At 46.2% G+C, this 21,162-nt stretch overlaps 1 protein-coding gene across 7 annotated transcripts in view; it reads right to left on the reverse strand.

The window, feature by feature from the left end:
* FGFR1 (fibroblast growth factor receptor 1) overlaps nucleotides 1-21,162 on the reverse strand; it is a 134,816-nt gene that overhangs the window by 13,230 nt on the left and 100,424 nt on the right. For 5 of the 7 annotated variants that reach the window (XM_029603940.1, XM_029603944.1, XM_029603939.1 and 2 more), the window contains 8 exons: nucleotides 19,159-19,349; nucleotides 16,850-17,000; nucleotides 11,212-11,417; nucleotides 8,552-8,697; nucleotides 7,320-7,441; nucleotides 6,075-6,185; nucleotides 5,748-5,938; nucleotides 4,849-4,971 (listed from right to left, as the gene is read on the reverse strand). In XM_029603940.1, coding sequence (XP_029459800.1) covers nucleotides 4,849-4,971; nucleotides 5,748-5,938; nucleotides 6,075-6,185; nucleotides 7,320-7,441; nucleotides 8,552-8,697; nucleotides 11,212-11,417; nucleotides 16,850-17,000; nucleotides 19,159-19,349 — 1,241 coding nt within the window. Of the gene's footprint in view, nucleotides 1-4,848; nucleotides 4,972-5,747; nucleotides 5,939-6,074; nucleotides 6,186-7,319; nucleotides 7,442-8,551; nucleotides 8,698-11,211; nucleotides 11,418-15,807; nucleotides 15,953-16,849; nucleotides 17,001-19,158; nucleotides 19,350-21,162 lie in introns of all 7 variants that reach the window. The other 2 variants (XM_029603942.1, XM_029603941.1) reach the window with 1 other exon arrangement.

Here is a 21,162-nt window from a genome sequence, read left to right on the forward strand (position 1 = left end):
GTGGTATGCATAAAGGAGACCGCTGGTCCACGAGAGAGAGAAAGCGTCTCTTGGCTGAGAGTGAGAGAGCAGAAGTTTTCTACTTTGCGGTTGTGGATTGACACAAAGAGGTCTATATGAGGGTAACCCCAGTGTTGGAATATTGAGTCCGCTACTGTGGGGTTGAGGCACCACTCGAGGGGTTGAAAAGTGCGACTCAGCTTGTCTGCCAACACATTGTCCACTCTCGGCAAGTAGGTGGCCCTGAGGCACATCGAGTGGGAAAGGGCCTCTGCCCATATCTGTGCAGCTTCCTGACACAGGAGGTAGGAGCACGTTCCCCCTTGCTTGTTGATGTACCACATGGCCACCTGGTTATCGGTTTGAATCAGGATGACCTTGTTGGTGAGGTAATCCTGAAAGACCTTGAGAGCATATCTGATTGCTCGAAGCTCTAGGAAATCTATCTGGTGTTTGGCTTCCTCTGGAGACCAGATGCCCTGAGTTTGCAGGTTTGCAACATGTGCACCCCAGCCGAGATTGGAGGCATCTGTTTTAAAGGTTATTTGAGGTTCTGCAACCTGACATGGAAGGCCTTGAAGAAGATTGGTTTGGTTTATCCACCAAGCCAGCGAGAAGCGGAGCTAGTTGGTGATGTGGACAATGGTGGACATTGGCTGAGAAGACTGAATCCACTGCATTACTCTCATGGCAAGGTGGGCCATCGGAGTGACATGCACCGAGGAGGCCATATGACCCAGTAAGATCAGAAAGTGACGTGCAGTTGAGTGTTGTTGAGACTGCAGAAGCGAGAGTGAGAGCCCGATCCCGGGGTAGGAAGGCTTTCGCTTTTAAAGTGTTCAAGTCGGCCCCTATGAACGATAGTGTTTGAGATGGAACTAGCCTGGATTTCGGATAGTTTATGATGAACCCTAGGGAGATCAGAGTATGCAAAGTGAGACGTAGGGACGTCAGCACAGTTTGATGAGTGGGAGCCCTGATCAACCAATCATCAAGATAGGAGTAGATGTGGACACTGAGTCCTGAGATAGGCTGCTACCATGACGAGACACTTGGTGAAGACTCATGGGGCAGATGCTAGGCCGAATGGCAACACAATACTGGAAGTGCTTTGGGCCTACTAGGAACCACAGGAATCTGCGATGTGACGGAGTGATTGAGATGTGTGTGTAAGCGTCCTGGAGGTCTAGAGAGCAGAGCAAGTCTTCCCTTTGCAGAAGGGGAAGTAGAGAACCCAAGGTCACCATCTTGAACTTCTCTGTAAGTATTTGTTTAAGGCGCGAAGGTCCAGTATTGGGCGAACGCCACCTGACTTTTTTGGAATTAGAAAATACTGGGAATAGAATCCCTGGCCCTGCTGGGAGAAGGGTACTGGTTCTATTGCCCGGGACTCGAGGAAGATGGAAACTTCCTGATCGAGAAGGTGAGAATGGTCGGATGTTTCCCATGTCAGCCGAGGTGGGGAATCCGGTGGAACGGTGAGGAAGCTGAGGTGGTAACCTTGAATCACTACAGCTAGTACCCACTGATCTGTCGTGATCGTGTGCCACATGCTGGTGAAGTGGAACAGTTGACCTCCTACTGGTACGGAAGGGAGAGGAGGCTGGGCACTGCTCGCCAGGAAGGAGTCAAAATCAGGATGCTGGGCAAGGCTGAGGGGCAGCTGTATCTTTTGGGGCCGAGGTTGTCTGGATTGGCCTTTTTGGTAAGGCCTGGAGGGACGAACTCTGGAAGCCGGAGGGTAATATCTCCTTGGTTTATATGCTGGCCTCTTGGAGTCTCTTCTGAAAGACCTCTTGGAAGAGGAAGAGTAATCAGAAGGTACTAAGGAGAGTCTCATGGTGGTCCTTGAGCTGCGCCACTGTTTCTTGAATCTTTTCTCCGAAAAGATTATTCCCAGCACAGGGTAAGTCAGCTAACCTATCCTGTACTTCTGGTCTGAGGTCTGAAGACTTGAGCCAGGCCCATCTTCTTGCACTTATTCCTGCTGCAGAGACTCTAGAGGCAGTGTCAAAGATGTCGCATGCAGCACGGACCTCATGCTTGCCAGCATCTAGACCTTTTTGAGCAAGGGTATGAAGCTGGTCTTGAAACTGTTCCGGTAGAGATTCAGAAAAATCTTGGTTCTTTTTGAATATGTCCCTATTGTACTGTGTCATGTACAAGTGGTAGGAAGCAATGTGAGAAATTAGCATTGAACCATGAAAAACACATCTGCCCAATGCATCCAAGGACTTTTGTTCTTTTCCTAGAGGTATAGAAGAATGAGTTTTGAACCGTCTTGCTCTTTTCAGGGCTGACTCCACAACCACTGAATGATGATCTAGCTGAGATCATTGAAAACCAGGAGCAGACTGAACCAAGTAAGTAGCATCTGTCTTGCAATTGACAGGTGGTACAGAACCTGGATGCTCCCAATTTCTTTTTAATAGATCAATAAGGAACAGACATGGATTTCCTTAGGAGCATCAATGAACTGGAGTACTTCCAGCATTTTGTGCCTGGAGTCCTCTTCTGTCTGAAGCTGAAATGGAATTGTTTCAGACATCTCCTTTATAAAATTAATGAAAGACAAGTCCTCTGGAGGAGAACGTCTTCTTTCATCAGGAGGAGAGGGCTGTGAAGGTAGATCATCAGTCTCCCGGGTCGTGTCATCGGTCCAGGGATCATAAGGCTCGTCACCAGCTCCCACAGGATCATCAGATGGGAGAAACGGTGCTAATCCTGAAGGTCCAGGCCTAGGCACCGAAGGCATCAAAGGAATCTGAGTTGGCACCGAAGGCAAAGGAATCTGAGGTGGCACCGAAGGCATCGATGGAATCGGTGACATCAATAGACACGTCGGTAGCAGCACTCCGGAAGGCGGAATGGAGATCGGTGTTTCTTCATCTGATGAAAAGGGTATCAGTGTGGAAGGAATCGGGGCCACTGGTTCCCTCAGATCCAGCGGTGGAAAAGCACCGATTAAAGTGTCCATTCTGGCCAGTAGTGGTGCAAGAGCCATGGGTATCGGGTCGGTGACTGGCTCAGGAACCGGCACTGGTATCGATGGAGGTTTGAACACCTGGAGTGCTTTTCCCATGGCCTCTTGGATCATCCGATCCAATTCCTCTCGGAAACATGGAGGGTGGAGCCCCGGTTCCGGAGTAGGAGGCAGCACTGGCATAGCCAGAGGGTCCACCGGTGACAGTGTAGTCATGGCTCCCGGCACCTGTCCAGGTGGGGAACGCCTCAGTGACCCAGAAACAGAAGAGGATGGGGCCTTTTCTGGACGGCATTTGTCGGAGGCTCAGACGACGTCGATGCCAAGGGCTTGCCTGTATTGGTGGCCTGAGCTTTTCGACGGTGGTGTCGAAGTTTTTCACGGTGTTCTCTCCAGTCCTTTTCCTGCAGAGAGACAGAAGGAGTCGACAACCGAGGAGTTGTCGAAGCCGGTCAAGCAGCAGCGATTTCACGGTGCTGGCGCGAAGTAGACGGCACTGGTTCGGACGACATCGAAGCTATCGATGGAGTCGGGGTTTTAGACCGAAAGAGAAGTTCCATCTTCTCCAGCCGAGCCTTGCGACCTTTTGGTGTCATTTGGGCACATTTGGGGCAAGTTAGGACATCATGGTCGGACCCCAAACACATCCCGCAGACCGATTAAGGGTCAGTGATTGACATTGTTCAAGTGCAGTCGGGGCATAGACGGAAACCAGACGCCATGGTCTCGACAAAATTTAACCGTGGTGTGGTCGATGGCTGGTAGGCCGTGAGCGAAAAACTCGACTGGAATAGACCGTAAGCAGGTAAAAAAAAACTTACCGTTCGACCGCAGAGTAAAGTTATTGATAGGGGGACCCCTGTGGGGCAAATATTTTATTTATTTGTTGAGTTTTATATACCGTCATTTGGTAAAGCCATCATAACGGTTTACAAAGTTCAAATTGTAATACTCTAAACAATTGAGCAAAAGGCATAACAGGAAGCATATTAAACAAAAGGAGAGACATCCAATTGCAAAGATATTGACTGGAACTTGCACTACGGATTGCACTAAGGGGTGCACAAAGGGGAGAGCCCCTTTGTCGCGCGGTGCCTGGTGGTAAGGCGCTGTTCAACGGTCGGTGCTGCCCTTGATGACTTCGGGGGGGGGGGGGGGGGGTGGGGAGGGGGAAGGGCTCCCAATCAGGTCTCTCTCTCTGATCTCTATTCCTTCTCATTTGCTGATGGTTTTCAGTTTTTTCATTTTCTCATGGTGGTGGAGAAGTGTTGCAGGGTGAAGTGTTGAAGAAATTCCGTAAGGAAAATTCCTGTCAGGAATATCTGAAGAGCTCCTTAAGCCGCGTGGCTACTGCTGCGCGGAAAAAAAAAAGACTGAAGGGGGACCCCTGCTGGATGCAGGGTTGGTGCAATGCTGGACATGCCCAGTAGGTGACAGTCAAAGTTCTAGAAACTTTGACAAAAGTTTTCCATAATTGGGCTCCATCCTGATGATGTCACCCCATACTTGAGGACTACCATCCTGCTTGTCCTGTGAGAAATGTACATTTACTGCTCTTCCAACTTCCTTAAGTGCTTATGTGTGCAGACATGCCTGGGAGCAAGTGGTTCTAGAGATGGGGGGCTTCACTCCAGGGGAAGATATACTGTACAATGGCAACTCCAAAGTCTGAGCCCATCGCTCTGGGCATTACAGGCTCTCTTCACATCCCTGCCCGAACCTTAGAAAACAACTCCAAAACAAAACATTGTATTTCAAGCGCCAGGGCCGTTGGTGTCCCCACTCGCCACCACGCAAACGTGGGGCAAGTTAGCTGTGCCCTCCCGGGAGAATAAAACCCACGTCCCATGCCAAACCCCTCTTACGTTGGTTGTCTTCTTGTAGTAATCTATGTGATGGATGTCTCTGGCGAGGCCAAAGTCCGCTATCTTCATCACATTGTCTTCGGTTACCAAGACATTTCTGGCTGCCAGATCTCTATGGATACACTGAAACACACAAACATTCTCTCTCAGCCTTCCTCAGTCCTCCCCCTCCAAAATCTCTGAGTCCAGCCGGGAGATGAACTGAGCCCCGACAGACGGAGACCCTCAAGGCAACATTATTAGTGAGCCTGTGCTAACGTGAAAGAAACTGCTCGACTTACTCCACTCTCTGCTGGCTGGAGTTTCGAAGGAACTCCTATCATGAGAAGCATTCTAAAACATGTCAGACATTTGGCCTTCGTGTATAAAGATTTTTCTAGGAACAGGAAGGGGGAGGGAAGCCTATATGAATAAGGAGCCATTGTCTAACATCTCAGCTCCGGCTGAGAGACTAGTGGGGTTTTTTTTTTCCTCTCTTTAGTAGTAACTCCTCTAACTCCTGTCTAAAAGATAATATTTACTGTTTGCAGAGGACCCGCAGTATTCAGAGTAAATCACTAATTACTAAAAAAAAAAACCCCAAAAAACAAAGAGGGGGAAGGCATCAGAGGTAAAATTTTCACTCTAGCTATCTATGCTGCATACTCTGTGTGTGCGTGTGTGTATATATTTGTGTGCGTATGTAATTATATATATATGCAGCATACTGTGTGTGTACATATATATATATATATATATAATGTATGTGTGTGTGTGTGATATATATTACACACACACACACACACACACACACACACAGCTCTGTGCTGATAGCTGTAGACACTACTTCTGTTTCCCTCCAGCTGAACATATGCTGAGTTGGTCCAAAGCATGAATAGAAGCAGGCTAGGTACTCTTACCTTCTTGGATTCCAGGTATTCCATGCCCCGAGCTACTTGGTAGGCACAGGATACCAGATCCTTGAAGGAGAGCTGTTCTTCAGGAACATGGGTGGGATTGTAGCAGTATTCCATTCCCGGGGGCCGTCTAGCCCTCAAATACTCCCGCAGGTTCCCCTTTGAGGCATACTCCACGATGACGTAAAGAGGACCTAGGCCCAAAATGAATAGGGCAGCAGCAGGCAAATAAGAGAAAGCAGAGCCACAATCATGAGTCTGTCAAGAGTGTCAGCAAAGCAGCATAAAGTACTGAGAAGGGGGCCTTGCCGGCCAAACCATTCCCCTTACCATCTTGAGTGCAGGCTCCCAACAGATTGATGATGTTCTTGTGTTTGCCAATCATCTTCATCATTTCCATCTCGGAGATCAGGTCAGACAAGTCCTTTTCTGTGGCATCCGCTTCACAAAGCAAAGAGCAGAGGAGGAAGGCCAACAGTCAAAGGCAATTTTTGAGTAGAGTGTGAGTTACCTAACTATGACCAACGTCTGCGTTATGAGAAGGGTTCCTAGTTCCAGTCATGTATGAACAGCTGAATTCAAGGGTTCCCAGCAACCGAAATGTGAGATATTGGCTTCATATCTGCCAATGATAGGATGGTGCAACCGTTGTGATGGCTACACCAAACGACAGTATATAAAAAAGATCAATCAATAAATAAAAAAATAAACAAAAATAAATATTTTTTTTAGTTTCAATAGGCTAATTGTAAAATTACTGAGGGTGATGCTGTTAGGATCCTTTGAGACTAATGACATGAGAAAGCATATGAATGCCTCAACTTGAAGGTGCCATTCTTGCAAGGACACTAGGTTGCAATTCTGCTCCTGGTACAGGACTGAGACAGCGTACGGTCATCCAGAGAACACTTTTGACCCTTTCCATTCAGAAAGCAATATAGGAAACATAGCAGAGATATTGGAGTCCTATCTACATGACCTGTTGAGAAGTTTACCTCCGAGAGCAGGAGAAAGGGGAAGGGCAGATCTTACTATTAATCAAGTCAGTAAAATGAAGTGACGGGAGCTGACGCTGTATTGATTGCTCCTCTTCTTGCTCTTGAGCTAGGCTACCTAAAGATGCATCTTAGAACTAGGGGCCTCAAGATGGACACTTTTACACACTGCTCATGTCTGCTACATATCACCTCATATCACGGGGAAAACTGGTACATCGCTGACGGAAGTAGCTTTCTGTGGTGGTTTCAATACACTCTAAACAAATTATGCTCTCACTGAGAATGAAACAGTGTCTTCCTTTCTGAGAGCCTGAGCTATGATGGCACAATTACATTTTTATGGACATTAAAACCAGCTTTTGACTACTGAGCAGATATATGAGCAGAATAATATTTTTCAGGAGGCGACATGGAAATTCTCCAATCAAGTGAGGCCCTGGGCATTCACTACGGAGGAGAAAGCGGGGCTGGGAAGCCTTAGAATTCAATGAAAGAAATGCCTCACTGTGGGGAAGGGTTGGAAGTGGGGCCAAGGGAGGAGGAAGAGAAGGGAGAGAGATTTCTACTGGTTACTCACCCTTTAACATTTTAACAGCCACTTTGGTTATTCTGTTGGGCTTATCCTTGTCCAGCCCAATGGCCTCTGCCATGACAACCTGACCGAAGCAGCCTTCTCCTAGAGGCTTACCCAAGATAAGCCTGAAATGAAGCGGTGCACACATTGAGAGAGGGAAAACACAATTATTTTGGAACTGAAAAGAAAGCTCCCATACTTTCAGGCCGATACAGTACATTTAACCCATGTTTGGATGCACGTTTGACGTGCTAGCTTTACCCCTTATTCAGTAAGGGGTAATAGCGCGTAGAAAACGCGTGTCCAACCCCCCCAAAACTAATAGCGCCCGCAACATGCAAATGAATGTTGATGGCCCTATTAGGTATTCCTGCACGATTCAGAAAGCAAAATGTTCAGCCAAGCCGCACATTTTACTTTCAGACATTAGCGCCTACCCAAAGGTAGGTGTTAATTTCTGCCGGCACCGGGAAAGTGTACAGAAAAGCAGTAAAAACTGCTTTTCTGTACACCCTCCGACTTAATATCATGGCGATATTAAGACGGAGGTCCCAAAATAAAAAATAATTAAAAATAAAAAAATTTAAAGAATGTAAAATCGGCCCGCAGCTTGAAAACCGGACGCTCAATTTTGCCGGCATCCGGTTTCTGAAACCGTGGCTGTCAGCGGGTTTGAGAACAGACGCCGGCAAAATTGAGCGTCGGCTGTCAAACTCGCTGACAGCCGCTGCTCCTGTCAAAAAAGAAGAGCTAGGGACGCACTAGTGTCCCTAGCGCCTCTTTTTACCGCGGGCCCTCATTTAAATACTGAATCGCGCGCACAGGACTTTTACTGAATCGGCCTGTTTTTTTTCTTAAACCAAAGTTTACAAAAAGACTTCCTTCACAGCCCAGCTGAGGCCAGAGAGCCTGCAACAGCTGCCTCTAGTTGCAAATGAACTGAACTGTTTTTTTTTTTTTTTTTTACAGGAAATGGAAAAGGGATGTCAAGTTGTGCACAATTATTTTATGGATGCTGACAACAGAACAATGGATTTAATAAGAAACAGAAGCAAGCAAATGACATTTTGCATCATTTTTTCACTCATCCTTTAAGGTTATCAAACTGTAATAATGAGGCTTTCCCCACTGGTGTCCATTCTTCATGATAGTCATCTTTAAAAAGACTAGAGAATGTACCAGGCAAGGACCTCCATTTTGTGTCGAATCCGTGACCAACTGGAAGAATCCCTCACCTATCCCTTGAGAACTCCCACCGAGGATCCTCGGGCAGCTCATATTCGGAGACCCCTGTCAGCATGGGAGTCCCACTTGAGGAGAGGCGAGAGGGTCGAACCAGCATCACTCCAGAATTCATCGAGGAGCTGGATTCAGCAGACACCTGGAGGGTACGGTAATGTAACAGGAAAGTGGGGTTACCTTTCGGGATAAACAGTGGCAAATGGAAGATGCTGAAACTCACAGGGGCGGCCGGCTGTCAAATTACCATTGCACTACCACTCTACTAAGGGATTACAAAAGAAGCCCGAGTCTCAGTATTCATGAGTATACAGATTTGTTTGTTGAGACAATACACCAAACCAAAATTATATGCTGATGTACCCATCATGGGCACCACACATTCACACATTATGTATGTCTCCCCCAAACAGATTAGAACTACAAATACCAGAATCCACTGGGACAAGGGCTGAACATTTTCTGTAGCCGCACCCATTTTGTGGCTCTCTTTGCCCTATGACCTACAGACGTTGGACTGCACAAGGACATTCAGGCGCATGCTTATAACATTCTTTTTCAGACAGGCACTCCCATGAGTGAAATCGGCATCCTATAAACGGGGACAATGTACTTTGGAGTAAGATTTCTCTTGGTTTGCTCGTTTTGTTTATGCTATGTATGTTTTTATTGTACACCGCCTAGGGTTAGGCATAAGCGGGATATGAATTAAATACAAGTAAAGTAAAAAGTAAAAGAACATGCAAGAGATCAGCCCATCATAAAATCTCTTATTTCTGACCTCAGACAACATTCTCTCTGGCTTTCATTGAAGTACAGTTGGTATTAACGAACAAAAATTAATTTGCATAGTTCATCACACTTGGAGATAACCCAAGCCCAAGGAAGTATGGACAAATAATTACATAAATCATTTTGGCTCTGGAGTGTGCGTGCATACAAAATTAATACTGCACATATATTAATAAGTGCTTCATAAATTGGAAGCAAAAACACTCTAGCTAATTATTATTAGCAATGCCAGGACCTTATGAGCAGCAATACTGCAGTAATTTTTTTCACATTTTTCCTTCATTGAAGGATGACCCTTTCATTCAGGAAAAACACAGATTCTGCACACATAAACCTAAATCTGGGGGCAAGAATGCAGCTGTCCAGTCCCTTTTTCACTATGGATCTATCTGAACTCACAAAGGCACTCTGAATGCCAATGAAAGCATTCTCATTCTTTGCATGCATTGGGGTTTGTTTTTCTTAGCCTCGATTATTAATCGCAATGTTCGTGTATATTTATAACACACACCCAATCTGGTCCTTTGCTTTGCAACGCGCCATGAATGTGCTGCTTTCAATTAAACTCCTGCACACTGACTTTGCAGAATTAAGGAGAACACGAAGTTCTTCCTTTTATCTTTTCAACATTATATGTGCTGTATTCTCCTCTTCCTTAAAACATTAAAAAGCATCAGATCCTGTCACAATCTCCCCTGGAAGTTTTCCAGCATGGACACAGTGGGCTGAAGGACGCTACCCTTCCATTCGACCTGTCTGAGCACAGCTCCTAGGTGCACCTGAGGAACAGCGGCGCTTCCCTCCCCACGCCCACAAGCAATGACAGTGATCCAAATCTAAGGCCGGGCCAGGCGGTTTCAGGGTACAGGGGAGCAGGCAAGACCACCACCCCTCCTTGCAACTCCACGCCGCTCTTCCTCAATAACCGAGCCCCCCTTGGCCGTCTCTCGCATCCTAGGCTCCCCCAGCACTGCTCTGTACCACTGGGTTTCAGTTGCTTTTAAAATGTTGCGAGGTGCCCTGCACAGGGGCTCCATAAAGACACAAATTTAATTTATGTGAAGTGAACATTTCCAGCCCTTGTGTTGCAATTTGTAAGAACCACCAGGGTGGAGAGAAGCTATTTATTTTCTAATGCATCACTTAAACAAATACTTTGTATATTATATTCATTATGTGTATTCCACTTATATCAAATGCAGCTATTGAGGAGTGATGGCTCTAGTCCTTTAGACTGGTTAACCATGGCCTAATAGCTAAAATGCAGTCAAACAAAGGTAGCAGCACCTACGTGGTATGAGCTAAGGAGGAGCAGCCAAAAGAATCCAGGTCTGACTCTTCCAAGTTATTACTATTAATTCTTTGCATGGGCCTGGATAAGGCAACTTAACTTTCCCCCAGCTGTTACACATGCAGTACTCCTTGCATCGTTCAAAAAAAAAAAATAAAAATGTCCTCCTTATAACTTCCATGACTTTGACCACAGGGATGACCACTCATGTCCAAAGTGATGCAACTAATGTGTGTTGGGATCTTGGATGGAAAAGTACTTGAAACACTCACAGATTATCATGAAATCCTAATCATGCAACAGCCAAGAACTGAGGTGGTATTCACCAGATTCTCTCACCAGCAGCAGATACTGGTTTGGGCCGAAAGGCCACGCGGCAGGCCTGCTGCAGACTAAGGAAATGCATCTCATTTGGAATGCAAACCAGTAACCTTATAGGCTCAAATAACCCCAAAGCCAGAAAGCAGTGGAGGTACTACTAACTTCCTCCTTGCTTCTCTCTCGCCCCTCGCACACTACATCGCCCCCTTTAGGATGAGGAAACAGGTAGTTGCAAACCCCCCATATACTTTCTGTTACCTGTCTGCGCAGGGGGATGCTCTTGGCCAGCTTATGCACAGCCAGCTGGCTGTTGAAGTCCGTCTTTTTGGTGGTGTTTTTCATCTTGCAGATAACGACGGTCACCAGCATGCAAAAGATAAAGAAGGCACCCGCGCAGTAAATGATGATCTCCAGGTACAGCGGCGATGCCATCAGTGCCGGCTTATCATCTTCCATGGCTGAGTCAATGCGAACAAGATGTTAGCACTGCAAATCTTTCACAACATAAACCTAACACGGGAGTACCTCAGGATGGCTGATTAAACCCTTGGTTTACACTTCAGTTACAACATTACAGAACCTTTACTGGAAGAGTTGCTGTGCCACTTTTGCTCATGACTCTTCAACAGAAAATTTGTTTCTTAAACCAGCACCACACACACAGTTGATTTTCATTATATTTTGCTCTCAGATCCCAGTGCTAGAGTTAATTTGCTGTTTCATCACAGGTATGCCCAGCCATAGAAACAGGCCCAGGATTCCTGGCCTGTGGTAGATTAGGAACATGCACAGCATAGGATGCAGACAGCCCCAACTGCAGGAGCTGGGAAAAGGCGACTGCTTCTTTACAGCAAAACACTGCAGCTGGGATTAAATGATTGGAGATTATTATGCATTATGATGCAGCACAAATACATTAACGCAAGCATAAGTGGCCTGAACAGTGAGCTGCTTTGCAGAAAGTCTTTGGGTTGGGTGAGAACCCAAGGACAGATCCCCATAAATACTTTCCTTCAGATTTGCATTCTTACCCTAGAGATTCCCGGGACATTTCAAGCATGCTCCTACATCAATCCTTAACTACCTTCTTCTTAAGTGGATTCATTTTCATTCTTATATAGGGTGAAGTCTGTACTAAAATGCATGCGTCTGGGCTGAGATCGGCTTACATATTTAGCCTACCTGCTGGGATACACTGTAAAGGAGCCACAATTAGGCTGTGAAAAGGCTAATAATTGAAGGCATTACTAAGTGGGTGAAACCTCAGCCCTAGTTTACAGGAGCCCCTTGCCCAGTTGACTATCTTGGAATGCTGCCTGTAGACAAAGAGCACTAAAGTACATTGATGTCTAAATATGGAGCGATAACAATGGGGCAAATATATAGCACCAAGTAACTTCAGTCTAAGCATGGACCAAGAAAATCTGCATTTCTCCCCCAGTGGTGCTTCAGATCCCTGCTGTACCTGCCATCGAGTCTCTGGCTCCTGAACACACTCTTTCAGGCCGATAAGAGTAAAGCGCGCTCAACTGAGCGCACTGTTTGATGCGCGTCCACAACCCCTCATACTATAAGGGGTTTAGCACATCCAAAACGCGCGTCCAGCCCCCCTGAAACTAATAACGCTCATCACATGCAAACACATGTTGATGAGGCTATTAGCTGTTCGCCCTCCCAAAAAAAGTCCGCCTGATCCGCACAAATTTTACGCTCAGAAATTAACACCAGCCCAGAGCAGGCGTTAATTTCTGAGCAGCCCAAAAAAGTGAACAGAAAGGCAGAAAGTACTGCTTTTCTGTACATCCTCCAACTTAATACCTTGGCGAAATTAAGTAGGAGGAACTGAAAGGTTAAAAACATTTTTTTTTAAAAGTGCTGGTGGTCAGGTTAGGAAAAGGGACGTTCAATTAACGAGTGCCTAACCCATTGACAGCCACCTCTCCTGGGTGCCCGCTGCCAAGGAGGCGCTAGGGGCGTGCAGTTGTCCCTAGCGCCTCCTTTTAGCGTGGCCCCTCATTTAAATATTGTTTCGTGTGCCAGGAGAGGTGGCCGGGTGCGCGTTAGGAAAGCAGGCGCTCAACACTGAGTGCCCGTTTTCCGCGCGACTTTACTGTATCGGCCCGCTAGCTGGGAATCCAACCTCCTCCATGCATGGGTTGCTTTTAGGGGACAAGTTCTGTGGACCTTGTGGATTTTGTGCTCCTGAGGGTCGTATCACAAATTTACTCCATGTGTCTGTCACTATAATACCTGCAGAACTCTTAGCAATGTTGCCTCCACTAAACTCATACAGAATTTGAATATTTTACAGAGGAAAGGTTTGCTTTTTTTTTTTAAGATCCAGACGTTTCCTTCTGTTCCATTGGGCTTCCAACTCAAATCAGACGCGGGACTGGGATCTGGCACTATAAAAGCCTTCATTCACACCTACCCAGGGCCTTCCCCCCGTTCTATGTCCCCTGCTAACTTACTCGAATCCAGTCCCTGGCTGGGGGCCGAGCAGCAGGGCTCCCTCCAGAACCATGCAATCATGGACCCTAAAACTCAGTCAGCAGGGGTCATCATAGTCATCGCACAATGACTCCCCCTCCCATTAGAGGCTGCAAATGCTGCTTCTGCAGCATCCCCAGTGCCTGCTGACCCGGCGAGCGGAAGATCTGCCAGGTGCTTCTGCCTGGTGGTGCACGGAACTGCCACTGAGCCAAGATTCAAACAGCTGGAAAACAAATGGGTACAAATGGAGGGTCCCTGCACGGAGGTGATATGGTGCCAAGCAGTCCAATGACTTGATTCAGCATTTCTTGAAAGCTGCTAAGAGTGATTCTTGCCTTCAATGTGCGGGCAGCACACACTACTTACAGAACCTGGGCACTAGGACTTGTACTGGATGACCGTCTTCAGCTTGCATACTTTGCATTAATGCACCTATACTGTGATTGCTGGAGCCTCATCAGCATGGTCCTTGGTGATTCTATATTCTCAACACCAACACCAGTCAGTCACCACAGATAGGGGAATATTTTGTATTCATTTGCTAACCCTTAGGTGCTCAGAATCTAGACACCTGAACTAGCAAAAATGCACATGAAAGAAAGGTAGGAATTTTAGAAACTGCCATCTCCAAAGGGTTAAAGAATAGTCCTTATAATCAAATTTCACTCAACAAATGAATGAAAACCAACCCTTGCTTTTTCTTTTCCAAAGTCGTCATGGAATATATATATATATATATTTTTTAGGCAAATCAATAACCAGAAAGCATTTATGTCTCTGCAAACGCAAGAAAACATTTTAAAATGCTCTAAAGCTGATCACATTTACATCGGGCATATTCATGAGTGTGAAAATAAATTAAAACAAAAACACAGACAAAACGAAATAGCATTTAAAAAGCAAGTCACTCCCCGCCCGCCTCCCTTCACCCTACCCCCATCAACCTAGAAAGCCAAAGGCCTTGGAAAAAGCAACGAGAGGCACTGCAAAGCATATCAGGAAAACCTTAAGAAACAGGAGCTTGGAAGTGACTATAGCTAGCAGGGGAGGGGAACCTTTGGTGATAATTGTGAAAGCTTGGGCATAACAGAGAAGCCCAAAGCTTGCTCTCTCCTTGCCAATTATCAACCCGTGTTAGTAGGACATTGATGGCCACGCGAGGAGCAGCAGCAAGGCAACATCAACAGAGCACGTCCCGAGAGTAGGACGATGCCAAAGCAGCAACGTGACACAGGTGGTCTCATGCAGACTATTCTGGAAAAAAACACCAGAGCACCAACCCAATAAAAGTAGCTCTCCAAGACTTTTCCAACCAACACCAGTGCTGGGATTTACAGGCTATTGATACCACCAGGGCTCAGATGTTTGCACTTTGGGAGATATCTTTAAGATTCTTTTTTTTTTTTTTTAGGAAGAAGGGAAATGTGAGCATAAAAAAAAAACTTTCCTTCCTAGATCGAAGAGGTGAAGGTAGGATAAAAAAAAACCAAAACGGCTGCCACCCTCCTGATGTCCTCAAAATCTCATAATCAACAAGTTAAAAAAATAAAAAAAATAAAGCCAACACATCCGTAAGGATGAGGATGTACCACAAAACCAAGCAAGCAGCAAGGTGGTCATTTCTGAACTTGGAATCAAAATATTTCTTCGTTCTTCACAGAATAAGGATCCTAAAAGTTGGTGAGTTCAGAATTAGCACTGAACGAGCTCACAGGGCCCCTGGCACATAAACCAGCTGGACCAACCTTCGCTGCCTCACTTTTCCCAAGAGCTCACAATGGACATGCAGACACTGGTGTTGGCAAAAAAAGAATGGGAATTAAACAAGACTTTTCATTAACCTCATCACATGTATGCACTGCCTGGGCAAATGAGGGAGTTTTGCCTTTTTTTTTTTTTTTTTTTTTACACTTAAACAAAATAAAATTGGAAAGGTATATGGGCCAGCCAGCTGACAGTCTTCCAAGAAATAGCCCAGAGACGTGTAAATAAATTCTTGGATTACTTGGCAAGAAAAACTATTGTAAAATGAACTTATTTACTTTGAAAATTGACTGGCAAGTGTGCAGAGTTGGCCGGTAAGAAAATAAGATATGGAATGTCCAATGGACTAAAATCTTAACCCATACATTAAAAAGAATGAAGAGCAAGGTTCAAATTCAGTAACACAGCCAAGCGAATAACAAGCTGAATGAACAGCACTGGAAACTGGACGGATGTCTGCAGAAGATATAAAATTTTTCTAAGCTAGATAAATTTGGCATGCGTTTACCGCTGACAGTCTCCCTCATGGCCCAAATGCATACTCAATTCCACAGAAGTGTCAGAAAGGACAGTTAGAAAAGCCATATGTACCTTCAAGAACTGTCAACCATGCAGAATGATGCGAGATCCCAATAGAGTTACCCGCAAAGCATGTATACTGCCCCGCATCCTCAAAAGAGACATTCCTCAAGTGGAGGACTTCCATTTCTTTGTCTGTAGTGTTAACGCCAGCCGTCTAGAAGGAAAAAAAAATGGAAGCAAAACGGACAAGCAAACGCCATGAGACTTTCTGAGGAACGCAGGACGGACGATGCACCTGGGAGCGAGTCATCTGCGAGACCCCCCCTGGGTAGCAGAAAGAAAGAGAGAGACCACTGCAGGACACCTGTTAGACACCTTAGCAGGCCCTCCGATGTAGGTTGACCTAAGGAGGAATTTTGTTGAACCCTTCACCACACTGAATCTTCTGCCCATCGGAACATGCTGGTGGATGGGCAACATGGAAAAATGGAACCCAAAGGAGAACAGGCTGGCTTAGATTTCATGACATGACCTGGAGACATGAAAGGCCCATGTGCGGCAACAAGAACAGAGAGACAGAAAAGAACTTGGAATGAATTCAAGCAAACAAGAGCTCTCACACGGCTGAAGAAGCACCTGTACGTGATCCTGAACCAAATCAAAGTCACTGTCTGATAAGACAAACATTGTCATCAAGGATCTGGAAACCAAAAAAATAAATAAAAAATAAAGCAGCCTAGATTAGGCCGCAGAGACTACCCTAGGCACGGCCCAAACAAAAATATTCATAAACACAATTCTCAACGATTAATGCTTTTATATTTAAGAAAGACTGCGCAGTAGGAAGGCTAGAGACAACTCCACAGAAGCACCACACGCAACCCAAGCAATAGGAAAGGCTGAGAGATCTCGCAGAGAGCTCAGAAGACAGAAGGAGCAACATGAAAATCTACTGCCTGCCCATTCCTGAGTATTTTTCCATGGCTTTTTGGTACCAGAAATATAGCAGAGACAGGGAGAAGTCAGAAGTTTTCTGCCGCTAGGGGCAGGTTATCCTAAAGTACCCCATTTTTTTGCCCTTTTTTTTTTTTTTGGAGGTTCTTTGGATTACCTTTTGCCACGGGTCTGCTGACAGTGAGCCATGCAGACTGGTTAGCCTCGCCAATATAATTGGAAACCTTACAAATATACTCCCCGCTCTCAGCCTCTGTCACATTGTACAGGGTCAGCACCTCCGCATCCGAGCTATTAATCCCCGAATGCTAGAACAAACCAATAACACAGGGAATCATGACACAGTGGGGGAGGGGGCAAACAATAAATCCACTGCAGACAGAGATATCACAGTCAAAGAAACACATTCTGGGGCAGAGAAGAACATAATGGGATGAGGCGGCATCTCAGCCAAACCGTTACTCTTCTTTCTTCTATTTCCCTTCCCCTCCTCCCGATAATCCCTGAGGCCGTTTAGTGGACAAGTTACCCGGGTAAACTTAGGCAGATCACGTGTTCTGTATATTCAGCGGGTTGAACGTCCCGCTGAATAAACTTGTTTAAAGTTATCCGGCTACATTATGTCAAGCTTACGCTTCCAGCGCCGTCTGTTTTAGAGCAGACGGTCCCTTATTCCTGGTAATCTAATTTTAAGGTATGGGGGGGGATGATGCCGTGAAATAGTATAACCTTGCGGGTGGCTGGGAGGGGACTGCCAGATCTGAACATTGACCACACACTGGGAGGGGGGGGGGGGGGGGTCTTGTTAATATTTTTAGAAGGGGTGAGGAGGGCATTGCCTGACAAGGCCTTTTAAAGATTTTTTTTTTTGGGGGGGGGGGGGGGGGGGGGGGGGGGGGGGAATCGAGGAAGGGAGTGGCCCGCTATCAATTTAGTAGTTTTCAATTTTGGACCGCGCTGCTTAGCTGGATTATCTTTAAAGTTATCCGGTTAAGCAGAAAGTTATCCGGCCACACCTGCTCCTGAGCAGGTCTAAAGTTATCCATCTAACCTAGCCGGATATACCCGATATTTAGCGAGGTTAGCTGGATAACTCAATCCCTCCCCGGAACGCCCCATTATTATCCGGCTAAATTCTAGCTGGGTAAGGGCTACATACAGCCAGCTAAGCCTTTTAGGCACATAACTATTACATTATCTAAGGACCCCCAGACATATACAGTCAAGGCACAGTTAACAGCTCAACTGTGTCAAATCCCAAAAGTGCTCTCATGACTTACCGCTTTCCTCCTCTCGCATGGCTGTAAAACCAGATTTTAATTTTGAAGGGAAAAGCCCCATCTGCTCCACCCCATCCAGAGAAACAAACTGCCACATTCTTGTGACATCGTCGTTTGGCTCAGTGAGAATTAAAACCCCAAACCTCCTACACAGACACCGTGGTGGCAAGGAAGGCAGGTCTGGGCGGCCGTAGCATTGTGGAGGCAGGAAGGGAAGGCAGGCCCCACTGCCAGTGGTGGGCAGTGATGGCAAGGGAAGGACAGGTCCGGGCGGCAACACAAAAGGTTGGTCCAGGGCCTAGCTGTGCTGATCTTTCTTTTTAAGCATGGTTGCAGCAGTAAGACTCCCCAGCAGTGGCTCTTAAATCGTGCAGGGACTCCTTTCTGAGAACATGTGCAATCACGCACGTCACATGAGCCCGAAATATGGGAATCAGTGGGCAGCATGGGCAGGACCCGCTTGGTGCAGCACACACACACACACACACACTGCACCACAGCATCTCTTCGGCTTCCCGTTCTTTGGTTTCTTTCAGCCTCTGTCTTAGCCCCAGGCTGAGAGAGATGGGGAGAGTGTGACTTCAGCACTGGCTGTGACTCAGTTTGCGTGCTGGGAGCGGTAGCAGCGTGGGAGCTCTGGCAGCCACATTCAGTAGTCACAAGTGAGTGAGAGCAAGTGAGCCAGCTGGCTGCCCCTCACCCACCACACAGACTTCTGCACCCATATACACCATGACAGGCTCATGCTTTCCTCTGGCTCCCCTCCTCTTTGTTTTAAAAAGTTTGGAAGCAAGTCTGGTAAGGCTTTCAGTGCTTTCTTAGCTTTCCTTTTGGCCATATCAGTCCTCTCTATGTTTGCACTGCATGCTCTGTGGAGGCTGGTGTGCCACACATTTTTTTTTTAATGTAGGTAATACCTTGGGCATGAAAAGGTTAAGAAACATTGAAGTAGGGAGTGTGCTACAGAGACTGGATGGACCAAGAAGCCTTTATTTGTCGTCATATTCTGTGTATCTGTGGCAAAGGAAAAGTGACTTGCTCTGGGAAGGCAGTCACCCCCCAATCAAGACTCAATTACATTTACCAAGGAACTAAACACTGCCGTCTCCTTCGGGTTCAAAGCCAGCAGTCCATGTGGAAAGGAATCACTGGAAGCAGACGTCGTAACTCAAAGCCAGGCACTTACCTTAAGAATCTGGACATAAGGTGAGCCATCGGGCCCGATCTTGCTCCCGTTCACCTCAGTGTGCTTAAGCCACTGGATATGGGGCTGTGGGTCACTGTACACCTTACAGACAAACTCTACGTTGCTGCCCACAGAGACTGTTTTGTTAGCCGGAAGACCAGCTTGGAGGATGGGCCTGTGTGGTGACCGCTCTGAAAGAGAGAAGACAGAAAAGACCCTGCAGTATCTCTCTTCAGCCACACACAGTTTGGTCATAAGAACAGAAGATTCTGCAGCTTTGACTGGGATCCAAAGGTGCACTGAGCCCAGCAGTACTGTCTCCCAGGTCACCAGCAGTACCCAGCAGACCCTCACTCCCAGGGATGAGTGCTGGCTTTCTCAAGCCTATCTGGCTAACAATTATTTATGGTCCTTTTCCTGCAGGAACTTTTCCAAACCCCTTTTAAACCCAGCTTGACTGTGCTTTTAAGTGAAAAACAGAGAATATCATAAGGCTTCTGTACGGGTCTACGATGTGACTGCACCTCGAGTACTGTGTGCAGTCCCTGTAGCCCCATCTCAAAAATGATACAGCGGAAGTGGAAGAGGTGCAGAGAAGGGCAACAAAAATGATAAAGGGAGGCTAAACAGGTTAGAAGTCTTCAGTTTGGAGAAAACAACTGAGAGGGAATACAAATTAAGTTTATAAAATCATGAGTGGGGTGAAAAAGGTAAATAGGGAATGGACGTTTATCCTTTCAAATATTACTAGGACTAATGAAACTAATAGGTAGCAGTTTTAAAACAAATCAAAGAAAATGGTTTTTATTCTTACAAATAACTCCTAATGTTCTATTTGCTTTTTTGACCACCACCACCACACACCTTGCTGAGGACTTCACCATATTGTCCACAATGATACCACAGCTCTTTTCCTAGGTGGAGGCCGTGCATATTCATTGTGGATATCCTGAAAACCAGGCCTCTCTGTGGGCGTCAAGGGACCTCCCCTACTCTAGTCTAACCCCCACTAGGCCGCCTTTTCTCACAGACTCAACTTCCCATGCAATGAAAAGACTACAAAGATATAAAAGTTCACCACAGGAGGAGCTCAGTTCATTAACAGGTGCCAAAAATTATGCTTCAGGAAGGGAATACTAAATTGATCCTCGGATAGCAGAGCCCATAGTAAATGAAGAAAGATGAATTGTTTTGGACATATTTGATGCGACTGAGCCAGTCTCTGTTCTTCAACTTTTTTTTTTTTTGCAGGGCAGTTGTCCCAGGCTGGTGGGCTAGTAGTTCCTGGGTCTTGGCTATTGCAGTGTTTATGATGGCAGGCCTGGCCTTGAAAGCCCTGATGCGGCCAAATAACAGACAAATGTTTCCACAGGAAACAAACTTTCCCTTTCTTGGGTAGTTTTGTGGTTCTTGGTGTCCTTGCCAGTTTCTCCCACAAAGGCTGGATTCATTGGGCCTGTGAAATGTTAGCTGAATTCAGAACAAACTTGAACAGCAAAGGGGCCCGAACACTTCTCCACGGCAACCTGTGTGTGAGAATCACAACAGTGACAACAGCAAACTCACTGTTCATCAAGCACTCATGGTTCTACAGTGCACCAAGGGGCCACTAAACTAAGTCCTCAGGATCTGTATGTTAGGAGATCCACAATGAATGCTTATGAGCTCTACTTGCACAACCTTGGTTTAAGACCCAGATTAAACTGCATGTTTGGGTTATTCTAGAAACGGAGCTGGCTTAGGATCCCAAGTCATACAGAATGGGGTCCCCGTCATTTTGTAATCTTGGGGTGGGTGGGGAAGGTCCTCTTCCTCACACCCTGACACATTCTGGGCTTCTCTCCCTTGAGTTTCCATGTCAGATACTATACTGAGAGTACAAAACCACCTTGGGAAGGGATCAGCTGGACTCCCTGAGGGAGAAAGAAACCCATGATTTATCCGGTCGAAAGACCGGATAAATCATGACAGTTTATTTATTTTATTTTATTTAAGTTTTTTTTT

This window comes from Rhinatrema bivittatum, chromosome 5 (genome assembly GCF_901001135.1).
Source record: "Rhinatrema bivittatum chromosome 5, aRhiBiv1.1, whole genome shotgun sequence".
In the NCBI taxonomy this organism is placed as follows: Eukaryota; Metazoa; Chordata; class Amphibia; order Gymnophiona; family Rhinatrematidae; genus Rhinatrema; species Rhinatrema bivittatum.